This window comes from Rhinatrema bivittatum, unplaced genomic scaffold (assembly GCF_901001135.1).
Source record: "Rhinatrema bivittatum unplaced genomic scaffold, aRhiBiv1.1, whole genome shotgun sequence".
Lineage (NCBI taxonomy): Eukaryota > Metazoa > Chordata > Amphibia > Gymnophiona > Rhinatrematidae > Rhinatrema > Rhinatrema bivittatum.
In genome coordinates, this window is record NW_021821488.1 from 1,679,000 (window position 1) to 1,697,326 (window position 18,327).

Sequence of the window (18,327 nt, forward strand, 5' to 3'; positions counted from 1 at the left end):
CTGTGGGGCTTGGGTGGACCCGAACTTTTTCGACTTTTTTTTGGCATGACAGCCGTGTCCCTTGGTGGTGCTCCCTGCGTGATGCTAAAGCCTTATAACAGCGGCATCGCTGCCTGCTCTGTTATCTTTATCTTTTTTTTTTTTTTTACAGTACCTGCCCGCGGTGATGACAATTAAGGCCCCCTGCTGACTTGCTGCTTCACTGGCAAATGGCGCGAAACGCCCTCTGCCGGCTGGATTTGAAACACTGGGAAGCAGTCATGTCCAACGATCATTGCACCCTGCTTCCCGCCTGGCTGACGCCGTGCCCCCCCCCCTCCCCCTGCTATCTGCGCTCGGCCTAGCCCGCAGATTCCCCCCATGTTATATTTGCAGCACCAGACTTGCTGGCACTGCTGCTTGTTAACTACATTAACTTTGCTGGTGGAAGAGAGGGGCCTATCTCAATGGAGATTATTGCATTGGTTGTATGATGACAAAACCTTTGTATCTTTTATACAAGATAAATGGAGGGAATACTCAGAGTCTAATTTTACCCCTGATAATGGGATTTATCCCATTCTCTACTGGAATGCAGCTAAACCTGTATTGAGAGGGCCTTATTATTATTATTATTACCCATCAAGCAAGTAAAAAGTCTGAGCAAAATGTTAGATTACTAGCAATGACCAAGAAAATTGCCTTTCTCAAAAGGATTCATATACGGGAGCTGTCACAGACCTCTAAAGAACAGGTAATGGCGGCCAGAAAAGAACTAGATGATATATTGACAAAAAAAGCCCAACAATCTCTAATGTTTTACAAATTTAAACTAAATCAGTGGGGGGAATAAATCTGGGAAGCTTTTAGCAAGATTGGTAAATGCTCATATTAGACCTAAAAGATTGGTCACACAGTTGCTCTATACGTGGTCAGCTCTATGGGCCTCATTTTCCAACGCTAGCGCATGCTTGCGCTAGAGTGCAGTCTTGCGTTATCAGCGCGTGCGCTAGCAATATGGGGGCGGAGTCGGCCCCGGAAGAGGAGGAGTCGGGGCGTCACCGGGGCAGACTCTGAGACGACGGCGCGGACAGCGAAAAGGTAAGGGCCTTTTCGCTGCCTATTTCGCGCCCAATAACTACACCTTCTATGGTGGCGCTATTGGGTGCGAAACCGGCAGTGATCACACCGCGGCGGTGCGATCACTGTCGGCAAGTGCAGGACCGCCCCCCCCTGTTTCGACCCCCCGCCCCCCATTAGCGCGATTTTCTAAAGTATCGCAGGCCTGCGATACTTTAGAAAATGAGGCCCTATATGTCACAAGCCCACCAGAGTACTCCCTCTTATTTTACAGGCTTTCCAGCACTATAAAACCCTATATAAAATAGGGCAATGGTCTGAACAGGAGTGTCAATCCTTTTATCAGGACATTTATTTATTTATTTATTTATTTATTTATTTATTTAGGGCTTTTTTATACCGACATTCATGATACCAATCATATCATAATCATATCATAATCATATCTTCAGAACAATCCTACAATCAATCATTTTCGCAAAGCTGGACTATTGTAACACCATCATGCTTGGTCTTCCTTCATCACACACCAAACCATTACAAATGGTCCAAAATGCCTCCGCCCGTATACTCACCAACACCAGGAGAAGAGAACACATAACACCTATCTTGATGGACCTCCATTGGCTGCCCATCCATTTCAGAATAATCTACAAGGCCATTCTCACCATTTTCAAAAACATCCATCAATTAGCCCCTATCGATCTACATATCCCCCTCCGATTACACCATTCCACAAGACCGACAAGAGATGCTTACAAAGGATCACTTCAAGTACCTCCAGCTAAGACTACCAGACACATCACGCTCAGAGATCGGGCATTCTCCACAGCCGGTCCAACATTATGGAACTCCATTCCCCCGGATCTTAGAATGGAACCCAACATCTCAACATTCAAGAAAAGACTCAAGACGTGGCTGTTCACGCAGGCCTTTCCTAACTCCAATTCCATCTAACTCTCTTCTTTCAACACGCTCCGCTAGCATTAGCGTTAATAGCCACCTCTTACAATGTTATTTATACTTATATATAACTATCTGATCTTCATTTCCCTTCTCTTTCCAAGTTATTGTTTTCCTTGTTATATGTAACTGCTTTTCTGCACTATTGTTTAAATGGTAAAGTTTATTATAATTACACCCCTGTTTCTTGTGAACCAGCATGATGGGACCACCGTCTTGAATGTTGGTATATAAAAAAGTTAAATAATAATAATAATAATAATCATATCGGTTTACAAGAAACAATGGTGCAATAACATTAACATCAACATGAACAATAGGCGAAGAGAGAACAAAGTGAACAAAAGTTACAATAAAACAGGGGCACTTGAACTGGGAGGAGGAAGAGCCAGAGGCATGGCTAACTCAGAAATAAATAATATCTAGTCATATATTCAAGACTATAATAATAACGTGTACTCAGGACTGAATACTATCAAATATATAAATAATATCTTCCACAATTCTTCCATAAAACTTCCACAATTGGAGGAATACACTAGAGAACATTTGAATGTCCCAATTACTGAAATAGAAATAGCTAATTTGAAACTGGCTAACTCACTGGAATGGATGGATTTGGCCCAGCATTTTATAAATTACTGGGAGAGCAGAGCTCTACGCCATTAAAACTTATGCTTCAATCAGTGTGTGAGAAACATATATTCGAAGCAGGTCATAACTTGGCGACAATGACAGGAATCTTGTCATTTTTGCTACATCAGACTAACACGGCTGTCCTTCTGAAGATTTTTGGTGACTATGATGCTTCTTCCCAAACCAGGAAAGGATCCCAGGCATCCAAAGTCTTACTGACCAATCTCTCTATTAAATCAGGATGTGAAAATCCTTGTGGCAGTCCTTGCGTGTTGCGATTCCGGGCCGCCCCTGGAATCGCCACTCACCGGCTCGCGGGTTGGCGCGGATCCCGCGCTCCCCAGGGCCCCGGGGACGCCGCCGACCGCAGGCCCGGCGTTCCCCCAGCTCGCCCGGGCCTACAGCCGCTTCTGCTGCCGCTCCCCTGCCTCGCCGGAGCAGCCGGCACCTCGCGGCGCTAAGCCCCGCCCCCTAGACGCACGCGCGCGTCTCTTTTGATTATTTAAAGGGGCCAGCGCGGGAAAGCCTTGGGGACGCCCCTGATGATGTCAGACGCCTCCAGGGTACTTAAACCCTGCAGCCAGGCCTAATCGTCGCCTTGCAACGAGGTTCCCAGGCTTGCTCCTGTCTCCAGTTGCTGCGTTCCTGCTGTCTCGGCTTCCACTTGGTTCCTGACTCGGATTGGCATACGTTTCTTCTTGGCTTCTGACCCCGGACTGGTAATTGGATTTCTTCTGGCTTCTGACCTCGGACCAGCTTCCGTTGACCCCCTGGCTTCCGACCCCAGACCGGCTTACGTGGATTCTCTGGCTTCTGACCCCGGACCGGCTTACGTGGATTCTCTGTCTTCTGACCTCGGACCGGCTGACGGTGATCCATCGGTTCCTGACTCCGGCTTGGCGAGCAAAGACCCTTCGGCACTCAACCTTGGACTGCAGCGGACCAGGCCCCCGTGGGCCCTCCTAAGTCCCAGCGGCCGGGTTCCCACGGGCTCCTCCTGGGGGGACTCCGGCTTCCAGGGTGAATCTCCTAAGTCCCAGCGGCCGAACTCCTACGAGCTCCTCTCGGGGGAGGATCGGCTTCCAGGGCGAAGGTTCTCTCAGCACAGTGCCAGCGCCTTCATCACCGCCTTCCTCGCCAGAGCTCTTGGTCGCATAGAGCTCCCAGGATTCCACCTTCAACCAGCCACTAGTCTGTCAGCTCCGCCTCCCGGTCGGGGTCGCTGCTACAAACATCTACAGCAGCTCCTCTTCTGGCTCCGATCGGCCCAAGGGTCCACGAATCCAACAGATTGCAAGGCCATGGACCCGGCGGACCTTGCCGGCCTAAAAGCCATTCCGGGTATTGCCCAGAAGCTGCAGCAACAGCAATCCTGCCTGGATACCTTGATGTCTGCCGTCCAACGCCTGACGGACCGGGTAGGAGGGACTTCTGCAGCTCACTCCGCAGCTTCCACGTCTCAGATCCACTCGAATTCCCCTGTTCCGGTACAGATGCCAGCACCTCCTAGGTACTCTGGGAATCCGAAGACCTGTCGGGGATTCCTTAATCACTGTTACATTCGTTTTGACCTCCTGCCAGCACAGTTCACCACAGACCGAGAAAAGACGACATACATTATTTCTCTGCTGGATGGGAAACCTTTGACTTGGGCTTCCTCCCTTTGGGCGCGCCAAGATTCCCGGTTAAATAACCTCGTGCAATTTGTCAAGGCTTTCCGCAGGATATTTGACGAACCATCCCGGGCCTCCACAGCTGCCTCAGAGATCCTTCAACTGAAGCAAGGTAATCGCCCCCTTGAAGAATTTGCAATGGAATTCCAAACCCTGGCCACCGAACTGGGCTGGGGCGAGGACAGCTTGCATGGGATCTTTCTGGAGGGTCTGTCTTCTCGGCTCCAGGATGAACTGGCGGCCCGAGATCTTCCGGACGACTTGCAGGAACTTATTGAATTGGCCGGGCGCGTGGACCGGCGTATCCAGCGCCGGTTCCGAGAGCGAAGGCCCGCCCAGGGGCTCTCCGCCCGTCGGACCACTCCGCCTCGAGCTCGGCCTTCACCACCTGCAGCCACAACTCCATCTACAGAGGAACCTATGCAGTTGGGCCGCGGCCCTCTATCTTCCGAGGAGCGCAGACGCCGCCGTGCCTTAGGACTGTGTCTTTACTGCGGGGCCCAGGGGCATTTTCTGGCCCGTTGTACCGAACGGCCGGGAAACGCCCGAACCTAGAGCTCAGCGGGGAGTTGACTCTAGGCAACATTTCTCCCAACTCCCCATGCACCGTTCCGGTACGACTTTGCCTTCCAGAGGGAGACTTCGACACCCTAGCCCTACTCGACTCTGGATCCGGGGGGAATTTCGTCCTCCAGGAGCTGGTACAGCAGCTACAGCTCGAGGTCCGTCCGCAGGAACCGCCTGTGCGGGTTTCTTCCATTCAAGGGAACCCCCTTCCTGGGTTAATATCCACTCGCACCAATCCTCTGAAGCTCCAGGTTGGAGCCCTCCACCAGGAGGAAATCTCGTTTCTTATTCTCGAAAAATCCATCCACCCAGTCATCCTGGGTCTACCCTGGCTTAGGGAACACTCCCCGGTGATTGATTGGAGGTCCCTTCAGATCGTCTCCTGGAGTCCGGCGTGCCGCCGTCATTGCCTTCCCATACGCCCACTACAACCCGTCTCACTCTGCACAGCCCCGTTAACGGTTCCTCCCCAGTACCATGCATTCCAGGATGTCTTCTCCAAAGAAAAGGCAGAGTTGCTCCCGGAGCATCGACCATTTGATTGCGCAATTAATTTACTTCCAGGAACTACACCGCCCCGTGGGAGAGTCTACCCTTTGTCTCTGCCGGAGACCCAAGCTATGTCAGCCTATATAAAGGAGAACTTGGATCGGGGTTTCATCAGGCCATCTAAATCCCCGGCCGGAGCCGGGTTTTTCTTCGTGGGAAAGAAGGATGGGTCTCTTCGCCCCTGTATAGATTATCGGGGCTTGAACCAGATCACTCGCAGGGATCGTTATCCGTTGCCCCTGATTCCGGAGCTGCTGGACCGCCTCCAAGGCGCTCGCGTCTTCACTAAATTGGACCTCCGAGGCGCCTATAACCTCGTCCGCATACGCCCTGGGGACGAGTGGAAGACCGCTTTTAATACCAGGGACGGCCATTATGAATACCTGGTCATGCCTTTTGGCCTCTGCAACGCTCCCGCGGTATTCCAAAACCTGATGAACGAGGTGCTCCGTGACTTCTTATACACTTCCGTCATCGTATATTTAGACGATGTACTGATATATTCTCAGGACCTCGAGGCACATCGGCAACATGTGCGCCAAGTTCTACTGAAACTAAGGGAGAATCGTTTATACGCCAAACTAGAAAAATGCCAATTCGAACAGGAGTCTCTGCCATTCTTGGGGTATATTGTCTCCTCCACTGGCTTCCGTATGGACCCCGACAAAGTGAGCGCCATCAGGACCTGGCCACAGCCGTCGGGGGTGAAAGCACTCCAACGATTCTTAGGATTCGCTAATTTCTACCGACAGTTCATCCCGCATTACTCCAGCCTGGTAGCCCCCCTGACGGCCCTTACACGAAAGGGTGCGGATGCGCGAAACTGGTCCCCCGCTGCTACACAGGCCTTCCAGGATCTCAAGGACGCCTTCTTACAGGATACCTGTCTCCGTCATCCAGATCCTCAGCGTCAGTTTATCGTGGAGGTGGATGCCTCTGACGTCGCGGTAGGGGCGGTGCTGCTCCAAACCTCCCCGGCAGGCAAAACCTGGCCTTGCTCATACTTCTCCCGTAAGTTCTCACCGGCAGAGAGGAACTACGGGATTGGGGACAAAGAATTACTGGCCATAAAGTTGGCCTTTGAGGAGTGGCGCCAGTGGTTGGAGGGAGCTCAACATCCGGTTCTGGTGTACACCGACCACAAGAATTTACAGTATTTGTCACATGCACAGAGGCTCAATCCTCGGCAGGCCCGGTGGTCTCTCTTTTTTAGTCGGTTCGACTTCTCGCTTCGCTACCGACCCGCAGCCAAGAATGTTCGGGCGGATGCTCTCTCCCGCACTACCGAGGTTGAAGATGGGGAGGAAACTCCTCAATACATTCTAGATCCAGCTAAAGTGCTACTGGCAGCCACGGAACTGGGTCCCGAAGGGAAGACGGTGGTTCCGACTCGTTCCCGGAGAAGAGTCCTGGCATGGGCACACGACTCCCTGACGGCGGGCCACCCCGGAGTTACCCGAACCCTTGACTTGCTCACAGAGTTCTACTGGTGGCCAAGAGTGAGGGAGGATGTTCGGCTCTATGTCCAGTCCTGCCCCACATGCGCTCAACAAAAGCCACTTCCGGGCCGCCCCTGGGGTCTGCTCCAGCCACTCCCTATTCCCACGGAACCGTGGTCCCACTTATCCACAGATTTTGTGGTGGACTTGCCGCTCTCTGAGGGGAAAACCGTGATTTGGGTCACCGTTGATCGGTTTTCGAAGATGGCTCACTTCGTCCCGCTTCCCAAGCTACCTATGGCCCCAGAGTTGGCTGATCTATTTGTTCAACATATTTTCCGATTGCATGGCCTACCGTCGCATATCGCCTCAGATCGAGGCCCGCAATTCACAGCCAAGTACTGGAGGGCGTTATGCAGGAAATTCGGGGTACAACTGGATTTTACCACGGCATTCCACCCCCAGGGTAACGGACAGGTGGAACGAACTAACCGCTCCCTGAAGACCTTCCTCAGAGCCTTTGTAGATGAGCTTCAAGACAACTGGGCCTCTCTCATCCCCTGGGCGGAATTCTCCTATAATCGCCACAAGCACTCCGCTACACTACAGCCTCCCTTCCAGCTAGTTTATGGGAGGGTGCCTAGACCTCCGTTGCCATTACCAGTGCAGGTTACCTCCCCGGCGGCACAACTAACAGCCAGTCAGCTCCAACGCCTCTGGCTTACTACTCAGGAAAAACTTCGCAGGACGGCCACCCGCTTTAAGGCTTATGCAGATAGGGCTCGACGGCCCGCTCCGGTCTTCCTACCCGGGACGAGGGTATGGCTAAGCACTAAACACATCCAATTGCGGACTCCGTCCATGAGACTAGCGCCGCGTTACATTGGACCTTTCCCGGTGGCCGAACGCATTGGGGCTGTATCCTACAGACTGCGCCTGCCATCCACGCTCAAGATCCATGACGTCTTCCATGTGTCCCTCCTCAAGCCACTGGTGCTCTCCCGATTCCGGCCATCTCCACCAGAACCCTCCGAAGTTTCCTCAGATCCGGATACCACCTACACGGTACAAGAGGTGCTGGATGTCCGGTTTCATCGTCGTCGGTGGGAATACCTCCTGTCCTGGGAGGGTTATGGCCCTGAAGAGAACTCGTGGGAGCCCTCTACCCACATACTCGACAAAGCGCTCCTTCGTCAGTTTCATTCGGCCCATCCGGATAAGCCACGGCCTCCCGGGAGGGGGCGTAGGAGGGGGGGTACTGTTGCGATTCCGGGCCGCCCCCGGAATCGCCACTCACCGGCTCGCGGGTTGGCGCGGATCCCGCGCTCCCCAGGGCCCCGGGGACGCCGCCGACCGCAGGCCCGGCGTTCCCCCAGCTCGCCCGGGCCTACAGCCGCTTCTGCTGCCGCTCCCCTGCCTCGCCGGAGCAGCCGGCGCCTTGCGGCGCTAAGCCCCGCCCCCTAGACACACGCGCGCGTCTCTTTTGATTATTTAAAGGGGCCAGCGCGGGAAAGCCTTGGGGACGCTCCTGATGATGTCAGACGCCTCCAGGGTACTTAAACCCTGCAGCCAGGCCTAATCGTCGCCTTGCAACGAGGTTCCCAGGCTTGCTCCTGTCTCCAGTTGCTGCGTTCCTGCTGTCTCGGCTTCCACTTGGTTCCTGACTCGGATTGGCATACGTTTCTTCTTGGCTTCTGACCCCAGACTGGTAATTGGATTTCTTCTGGCTTCTGACCTCGGACCGGCTTCCGTTGACCCCCTGGCTTCCGACCCCAGACCGGCTTACGTGGATTCTCTGGCTTCTGACCCCGGACCGGCTTACGTGGATTCTCTGTCTTCTGACCTCGGACCGGCTGACGGTGATCCATCGGTTCCTGACTCCGGCTTGGCGAGCAAAGACCCTTCGGCACTCAACCTTGGACTGCAGCGGACCAGGCCCCCGTGGGCCCTCCTAAGTCCCAGCGGCCGGGTTCCCACGGGCTCCTCCTGGGGGGACTCCGGCTTCCAGGGTGAATCTCCTAAGTCCCAGCGGCCGAACTCCTACGAGCTCCTCTCGGGGGAGGATCGGCTTCCAGGGCGAAGGTTCTCTCAGCACAGTGCCAGCGCCTTCATCACCCCGCCTTCCTCGCCAGAGCTCTTGGTTGCATAGAGCTCCCAGGATTCCACCTTCGACCAGCCACTAGTCTGTCAGCTCCGCCTCCCGGTCGGGGTCGCTGCTACAAACATCTACAGCAGCTCCTCTTCTGGCTCCGATCGGCCCAAGGGTCCACGAATCCAACATTGCGTGTAGATTGAATACAATCATACAAGAGTTGGTATCATCAGACCAAATAGGGTTTATCAACGGCAGAATTTCTAATAACAACTTATTAAAAGCTATCCTTGCGCTTCAAGCTTCTCAGCAGTGTATCACAGTCAGGATCGTGGTTAGCCTGAATGCTAAAAAGGTGTTTGACCGGGTAAAATAGTCATATCTCATGTGGGTACTGGGAAATTTCTTATTTATTTTAAAACTTTTTTATACCGACATTCATTTGCATATCACATTGGTTTACATATAATGGGGATAAGAACAAAAAATTGGAAAGTGAAAAATAAGTTACATTAAACAGGGAGGCAAAGGAACAAGATGGGAATATAGTAGAAGAATAAAGGGTCCAACTAGAGGGTTGGATAGGCTAACAGAATGAAAGAAAAAGCGTTAAAATAAAATGAAATGAGAAAGGAGTAACTATTTACAGACTTCTGTGTTAAGGTTATGGAGGAGGAGATCAGTTTATAAGATGGGTGATATTATTATACCCTAAGCCCCAGACTCAACTTTTAGTAAATGGCTCTCTCAGACTCATTCCTACTAGAAAGCAGCACAAGGCAAGGTTGTCCCTTATCGCTGCTGTTGTTTGTGCATGACTTAGAGCCTCCTTGCAATCAACAGTTTTTGAGGGTGTTTGCATATGGAACAAAACTGTAAAGTTGGGTCTCTTTGCAGATGATCTGATGCTTTTTGTAGGCAATCCTCAATTGAGTCCCAGGAACATAATACATATATTTGAGTTTGGTTTGTTTTCAGGCTTTAAAATCAACTATAATGAATCACAATCATTCCCTACAGACAAAACTCTGCAGGAAAGATGGGTTGGAGCTTTTCCATTAACAGGAGCTTCTGACTGCATGCGCTATCTGGGCATTCATTTGGCTTGTATGGGATCAGAATTGTATCAGTACAACTTTGTTATACTTTTAGACAAGATTAAGCTTTTATTGCAGAAATGAATTAAGCTGCCCCTTTCACTTCTGGGTAGATGTACCTTGATTAAAATGATAATCCTTCCCAAATTTTTGAACTGTCTACAGATGTTCCCACTTTGGGTAAAAAATAGAGATGTAAGGTTGTTTAATTCAACTGGTGAGTGCTTTTTTATGGAACAACAAAAGGACCCAGGTAAATTTCAAAGAGGATGGACAATACCTGACTTACGATTATATAATATCTCTTGCCTACTATGCTTTATACAAGATTGGGTCTCAAATAAATGGAGGACTTAACTGCAGGTTGGACTTACTCTTATAGGCCTTGCAATTTGCTTCATTAAGAACATAAGAAAATGCCATACTGGGTCAGACCAAGGGTCCATCAAGCCCAGCATCCTGTTTCCAACAGTGGCCAATCCAGGCCATAAGAACCTGGCAAGTACCCAAAAACTAAGTCTATTCCATGTTATCGTTGCTAGTAATATAGCAGTGGCTATTTTCTAAGTCAACTTAATTAATAGCAGGTAATGGACTTCTCCTCCAAGAACTTATCCAATTCTTTTTTAAACACAGCTACACTAACTGCACTAACCACATCCTCTGGCAACAAATTCCAGAGTTTAATTGTGCGTTGAGTAAAAAAGAACTTTCTCCGATTAGTTTTAAATGTGCCATATGCTAATTTCATGGAGTGCCCTCTAGTCTTTCTATTATCCGAAAGAGTAAATAACTCTAGGAATAGGCTATCTATTATGGAATATTCAATATTTTGGCTTACTGCAATAAGAAAGGCATGGATTTGGTGGAGGAGATTGCTGGGACGCGACTCCACAGTTTTCCCTTACCTAACTTTAATAGATAATGTGGATTTTCCACCAGGGATTGGGAATACAGTTTTCTTGGATGTAATAAATGACTGCTTCATGGAGCAACTGGTTCAGGAACCAATGAGAGAGGGAGCTACTTTAGATTTAAGTCTTAGTGGATTTGTTGAGAGAGGTAACAGTGGTGGGGGCCACTTGGCAATAGTGATCATAACATGATCAAATTTAAACTAATAACTGGAAGGGGGTCAATAAGTAAATCTACAGCTCTAACACTAAATTTTCAAAAGGGAAACTTTGATAAAATGAGGAAAATAGTTAGAAAAAAACTGAAAGGTTCAGCTGCAAAGGTTAAAAGTGTTCAACAGGCATGGACATTGTTTAAAAATACAATCCTAGACGCGCAGTCCAGATGATTTCCATGCATTAAGAAAGGTGAAAGGAAGGCAAAACAATTACTGGCATGGTTAATAGGTGAGGTGAAAGAAGCTATTTTAGCCAAAAAAAATCCTTCAAAAATTGGAAGAAGGATCCATCTGAAGAAAATAGGAAAAAGCATAAGCCTTGTCAAGCTAAGTGTAAAACATTGATAACATTAAGCAATATATCAGAAACAAAACCTGTGTATGTTGTATTACAACTTTTATTTTAACAATATCAAAAGACAATCTATTAAAAAACTCTTTGTTCAGCACAAAATACAATAATCCATAAACATTCACTCTCCATTCATACTAATCAACAAATACAATAAAAACATAATCTCTGGTTAACCACTTCTTCTTTTCTTCTTCTTTTATGGTGGTGTAATCCTTTCAAAACATTATCTCCAGATGTCACTACTCCACATTAATTAACTTTACTTTCTCATTACATTCTTCTTCCCGACAAAAGACTCCTGTTTCACCACACGGTTTCATCAGGGGATATTGCATCTACTTCACATTGGATTACTACACATCATATCATCAACTACTATTCCAAGAGTTACTCACTCCAAAAGATCGTTCTGAACGACAGATGTCTTTCAAAAATAATCGCCAAGTGTCAACAACAGATAGTCTGAGATGTCTCACAATACGATCACTAAAAAAAGAAACACCATTCGATTTTCCCAATCATGATTCCCACATTTCCACAGCTAGAAACAAATCTCCAGCAATTTCCTTAACTCTTATTTCATAGTCATCAATTTCAGACACCATCAGTTGAGACAGCTAAAAAAAAAGCCGCGGCTGTGCATAAATCACCAGACCCTCCCCTTATATACTAACATTCAAAAAGAATTCAGTTATTGGATGAAGTCCTTCTACCTTCACTCTCCTCCAGAGTCTCAGAGTGCCAGAGCAGTGTCACTTTGAAGTAGATTGCTGGAGCAGGCTCCTCCTTAGCACAGATATACTCCTCTTTAGCCTGGGTATGTGGTGTCTTCAAATTTTGGCACCTAGGCAATTGCTTTTGTTGCCTATGCCTAAATCTGGGCCTGCCCAGGGTACAGGAAGGAAAATCTGGGAGTCGTGGTAAGCTAGTGCTCTGCAAAACATATAAAAATAAAAATATGATGAGACAACTAAGACTGATAATTGCCAAATGCTTCTAGTCATAGCTGTAGAATCAGTGTGCTAGTTTATTTCCCTGTTCTCTAGTTTAGATTTATATTTTTAATTATGCTGGCCAATGAGAAAATAACTATTCTAAAATTATACTTCATCCCAGGTCAGGGTCTTCTGAGTTGGGATTATAATAATAGCCAGGAGGTGGCGCTGTTACTCCATATAACCAATCACAAAGGTACATTTGGTGCTCAGAATCAGTACTTTAAATTGCACAGGAAGTGGGCATGTTTTTAAACTCGTTTTTTCAATTCTTTACACCAGTGAAGCAATGTTTCTATACAGCAGAGTTTATTACACAGAGAAATGTAGCTTTGATTTTCATCTTTTTTTTTTTTTGATGTAAGCTCCTTTCTCCCTTTGCATCATTAAAATATTTCCACTCTTGTGAACTCAGTCTGTGACTCTGATAAGACAGCGAGGACTGTAGGCTCCCAGCATAGAGAAAGAAATGGGTGTCCTAAACAAGACCAGTGCTAGCTTTTTTGCTGCCCTGTGCGAACAATTACTGTGCTGCCCCCCCCCTCCTTGTTCTGTTTTTTGTTTTCTGTGTTTCCAATAACCAACACACAATAGAAACTGTCCTAGACCCCCCTTCCCGGCTGAAGAAAGCCCTACTCCCTCCAGCAAACCAAACTTTCATATTGACACACCTCCTGAACCTACCTAATCCCACCCGCAAGTCCAAAATTCCTGGAATGGTAACTTTAAAATGGGTGCGTGCACAGAAGTGCATGAATTTTAAATGGCATGCCCAATTACATGCGCATTGTGGAAAATTAGTGCATCGCACACGCAGATTTACGCGTGTACTATCCACGCATAGTGCTGTGCGTAACAAAGCTGGAACGCTCATGTGCGTGAGGTTACATGCCCGTTTCTGCGAGGCACAACTTCTGGATGTGAAAAAAACAAAAACTAGACCGATGCCTTGGAAAGAATTTTATTGTGCAATAATAAAAGTGCCCGACTCTGGCCAAAGTTTCGCCTTATGGCTGCATCAGGGGCTCTTTAATATTGTCAACATATACGGACAAAGCTCGGCGTAAATGTTCAGCTAGTATTAACTGATAATGTATATCAGAATGCCAGAGACAGGAATTGTTGTTATTTCCTATATGTTAAACCCTTCCAAATTTATTTATTTATTTATTTATTTATTTATTTATTTAAGGTTTTTTTTTTAATCTACCGACATTCATAGGTACATCATGCTGGTTTACATAAAACAGTGTTAACAGGGCAAGAAATTACAAAAAACTAGGGTGGTAGTAACAGGGGAGTTACGGAAATAAGGCATTTCAAGGTAAATTTCAAGATAAATGGAAAACACAATAAAATAACTATAGAACAATGTTAACAATATAAAATATCAATAAAATTACAATATAATCACATGGCATTAAGCTGACATAGAGGATGAGGAAATCAATTGTGAAGTTCCAGAACAATGGAACATGCATGAACAGTGGTGGGGGCATAACCAATGGAGAGGGCAAATATATTGGAGAGGGCTAAGAAGAAGAGAAAGTTAAGGGTAGGCTTGCTTGAAGAGCCAGGTTTTGAGTTTTTAAATTTCTGGGGGCATTGTTTTTGTTGGAGATCAGGAGGCATGGAATTCCAGGTGGAGGGACCGGCAAAGGATAGAGCATGTTCTTTTGTGATGTTGAGGTGGGGAAGTTTAGGAGAAGGAATGTGTAAAATGCCTTTATAAGCAGATCTGGTAGGTCTGTTGGTGGTGTGGAAATGTATGGAGTCATTTAACCAGTGCATGTTCTGGTTGTGAAGGGTTTTATGTAAGATGGTGAGTGTTTTGTAGATTATGCGGTCGGAGATGGGGAGCCAATGAATATCTCCGAGGATGGGTGTAATATGGTCCGAGTGTTAGTGAGTATTCTGGTAGCGGAGTTTTGAAGCATTTGTAGGGGTTTAATAGTGGCTTTGGGGAGACCAAGAAGTAAGGAGGACCCTTAACTCTGATAAATAAAAGTCTGTTTCTGAAGAGAATACATGTTGTCTTAGGATCATAAGTAAGGTGGGAAGGCAACTGGAAGTGTCTTGTAGTAGACAGTTCCCTGCACCCCTAAACTTGCTTACAGAAATGTGAGTGGTGCCGCAGGATTGGAAAAGAGTGGTGGTAGTCCCGCTTCACAAGAGTGGGAACAGAGAGGAGGCTGGAAACTACAAGCTGGTTAGCCTTACCTCCGTGGTGGGAAAATTAATGGAGAACCTGCTGAAGGAAAGGATAGTGAACTATCTACAATCCAGTGGGTCGCTCTTTCCAAGGCAGCATGGATTCACCAGAAGAAGGTCCTGTCAGGCAAATCTGATTGATTGTTTTGATTGGGTGACTAAAGAATTGGATCAAGGAAGAGCACTTGATGTGATTTACTTGGATCTATGTAAAGCTTTTGATATGGTCCCACATAATAGACTTGTGAACAAAATGAGAAGCTTGGGAGTGAGAGCCAAGGTAGTAGCATGGATTGCAAACTGGTTGACTGACAGGAGACAGAGTGTAATGTAAATGGAACCTATTCTAAAGAAAGAACGGTGTTAAGTGGAGTGCCACAGGGATCAGTTCTGTTCAATATCTTTGTGAGCGACCTGGTGGAAGGGATAGAAGGTAAAGTCTATTTGCAGATGACACTAAGATCTGCAACAAAGTGGACATGTCTGAAGGAGTAGAGAGAATGAAAAGTGATTTAAGAAAACTTGCCTCATAATACCACTGGAAGTATGAAGTGTTTAATTACTCTGATGGTGTTACCATGGTGTTACCATGATGGTGTTACCATGATATTGTACTCAGTGAACAGGGATAATTTCCTTATGTTTGTTTGGTTAATTTGGTTTGGTTCCTATGGAACCTGATATTGATGCTTATAAGTGTAATGTCTGTTTTTATTATTATGTATGTTCTATGTATATCGCCCAGGCCTTTTTGTGTTGGGCGTTTAATAAATTTTATTAAATGAAAATGAAATGAAATGAGTGGTCAAAGATTTGGCAGCTGGGATTCAATGCCAAGAAGTGCAGAGTCATGCATCTGGGGTGCGGCAATCCAAAAGAGCTGTATGTGATGGGCGGTAAAAGACTAATGCGCATGGACTGGGAGAGTGACCTTAGTGTTATAATGTCTGATGATATGAAGATGGTGAAGCAACATGACAAGGTGATAGCTAAAGCCAGAAGAATGCTGGGCTGCATAGAGAGGAATAACCAGTAAGAAAAAAGAGGTGATAATGCCCTTGTACCGGTCCTTGGTGAGGCCTCACCTGGAGTACTGCATTCAATACTGGTGCCCGTATCTCAAAAGGGATAAAGTCAGGATAGAGGCGGTCCAAAGAAGAGCAGCCAAAATGGTGAGGGGTCCGCATTGGAAGACTTATGAGGAGAGGTTGAAGGATCTGAATAGGTACACCCTAGAAGAAAGAAAGTGCAGTGAAGATATGACACAGATCTTCAAATATCTGAAAGGTTTTACTGATGCACAATCATCAAACCTTTTGCATTGGAAAGAAATCAATAGAACTAGGGGTCATGAAATGAAACTCCAGGGAGGACGACTCAGAACCAATGTCAGGAAATATTTCTTCATGGAGAGGGTGGCGAATGCCTGGGATGTCCTGCCGGAAGAGGTGGTGAAGACGAAAACAGTCAAGGAATTCAAAGGGGCATGAGATAAACACTGTGGATCGCTAAAGGCTAGAAGTTAGAAATAAAGAAGAAAGTGCATGGGGTAACGGGAGGTAGCTTGCTGGTGTGGCAATTGCTACCCTTAAGAAATAACAATATCAAGGCTTAATGCAACTCCATCATTGCTCTCTGCTTCAACAGCAGTGAGTGAGAAAAGGGGAATTGGATTCAAACAGCAATCAACAAGAGCCCCAACTTTTATGGTTTGGGAAACAAATAAACATGGAGGTAGCTAGCTGTTGTTACACTTACTACCCTTATTCTCTAAGCCTGATACTTTTGATGCAACTCCAACATTACTTTCTGCTTTCATGGCAATGGTTAAGGGAAACTGGATTCAAATATTATCCGATGGCCCTGAATTTTACAGTCTGGTAAACTTATAAGCATGGGGGTAACCTCAGGAGCAGTTCTATAATGAGGCAGAGTGAGGCGGCTGCTTCAGGTGGCAAAATTTTGGAACAGCAAAAAGTGCCCCCCAAAATTCCCGGCCACCACCTCACCTTACTGCTAAGAGGGCGCTAAAATCAATTTGGGGAAGAAGAGGCCTCAGGGCTGCTGGTGATTCCCATTCCGCCAGCAGCTGAGGATTAAATGACGTACTGGGCCGCTCGCAGCTCCCAACTCGTCAGCGGCTGAAGATCAAAAGGGAAAGCTTTCAGGAGCCAATCAGAAGCCGGTTTACATCTACCTTGCAAGGGCTTCCTGAGAGGGGAGGTGTAATTGGCCGGGCGAGAGGCTGTGCTCTAACTTTTATCACCACCAGGTTGTTTTTTTCTTCCCATGGAGCTGATGTTGCCGTGGCTGCTATGTCCTTTCTCCTTCCTGTCTCTTTCCTTCTTGCTCTGCTCATGACAGCAGCAGCTGCTGGCAGCATGAAAAGCTTATTGCAATTTCTGAAGCTTGTATGACAGTTGAAGGTAAGCTGCAGTGAGAGAGGAGGAAAAGCTTTGCTTGCAGCCTGCACTCAACATTTTGTCTTGTCTGGGGGAGTAGGGGAGAGGTGCTGGGGTGAGAGAGGAGGAGAGACTCTTCTTTTAGTCAAGTGGAGTAGGGAAGAGGTGCTGGTGCGAGAGAGGAGGAGATGCTCTCCTTGCAGCCTGCGCACAGCAGTCTGTCATGTCTGGGGGAGTAAGGAGAGGGATGAGAGAGGAGGGAGGCTTTAGTTGCAGCCAGGTTGAGTAGGGGAGAGGTGCTGGAGTAAGAGAGGAAAAGAGGCTCTGCTTGCAGTCTGCCCACAGCACTCTGTCTTGTCTGGGGTCCTAGGGGAGAGGTGCTGCTTGCAACCTGGGGGAGTAGGGCAGAGGTGCTGGGGTGAGAGAGGAGGAGAGGTTCTACTTGTAGACAGGTAGAGTAGGGGAGAGGTGCTGGTGTGAGAAAGGAGGAGAGGCTCTCCTTGCAGCCTGCCCACAGCACTCTGTCTTGTTTGGGGGAGAGGTGCGGGGGGAGAGCATGTGTGAGGGTGTTTATGGTGGGGGAGAGAGAGCATGTAGGAAGGTGTTTGAGTGTGGGTGCAAGAGAGAGCCTATGGTGAAGTGGGTGGGAGCTGGGGAGGGCAGGCACCCATTCACAAATAGACACACACAAAACTCGGGCAGGCTCCCAATCACACACATACAACCCAGGGAAGCTCCCATTCACACATATACACACATAACTCAGGCATACTCATGCATCACGAGATCAGCACTGAAGAAATGCCAGCGCTGTGAGTTTTGAATATCACGCGGCCGGCACGCGCGCGGGTCTCTTCCTTCTTCAGCACGCAGTGGGACGCGATTGTCAGGCGTGGGGGGCGCGCCGGCCTCCTCCTTCAGCGCCAGTAGCTGCTCAGAGCTCGTTTCCGTTGTCGGCTGCTGCATGGGTCCCTTCTCAGTTTTGCCATAGCAGTCCTTCGCCCCAGCCTGAGCCTAAACAAGGTTAAAATCAGACATATATCAGTTAAGGGAGGACTGTACCACTTTGGGGAAGTTTAGGTCCCCGCTGAAGAAGATGCAGTATTTCATATTAATTAAAAATGGATTCATAGTTTTATAATCTAGTTGTAGTACTT

At 47.7% G+C, this 18,327-nt stretch overlaps 1 protein-coding gene and 1 long non-coding RNA gene across 2 annotated transcripts in view; one reads left to right on the top strand and one right to left on the bottom strand.

Annotated features, from left to right (window-relative positions):
- Nucleotides 1–11,677: 11,677 nt before the first annotated feature.
- Nucleotides 11,678–18,326, bottom strand: LOC115082695. Its single transcript, XR_003854230.1, has 3 exons — nucleotides 17,943–18,326; nucleotides 16,966–17,199; nucleotides 11,678–12,495 (listed from the first exon to the last, which is right to left on the bottom strand). It is a non-coding gene; the product is annotated as an uncharacterized LOC115082695 (long non-coding RNA).
- Nucleotides 17,854–18,327, top strand: part of LOC115082694 (ubiquitin carboxyl-terminal hydrolase 47-like) — a 134,866-nt gene continuing 134,392 nt past the window's right edge. Inside the window, exon 1 of the mRNA XM_029586891.1 lies at nucleotides 17,854–17,982. Within this exon, the coding sequence (XP_029442751.1) occupies nucleotides 17,945–17,982 (38 nt within the window). The 5' untranslated portion in view covers nucleotides 17,854–17,944. The remainder of the gene's footprint in view (nucleotides 17,983–18,327) is intronic.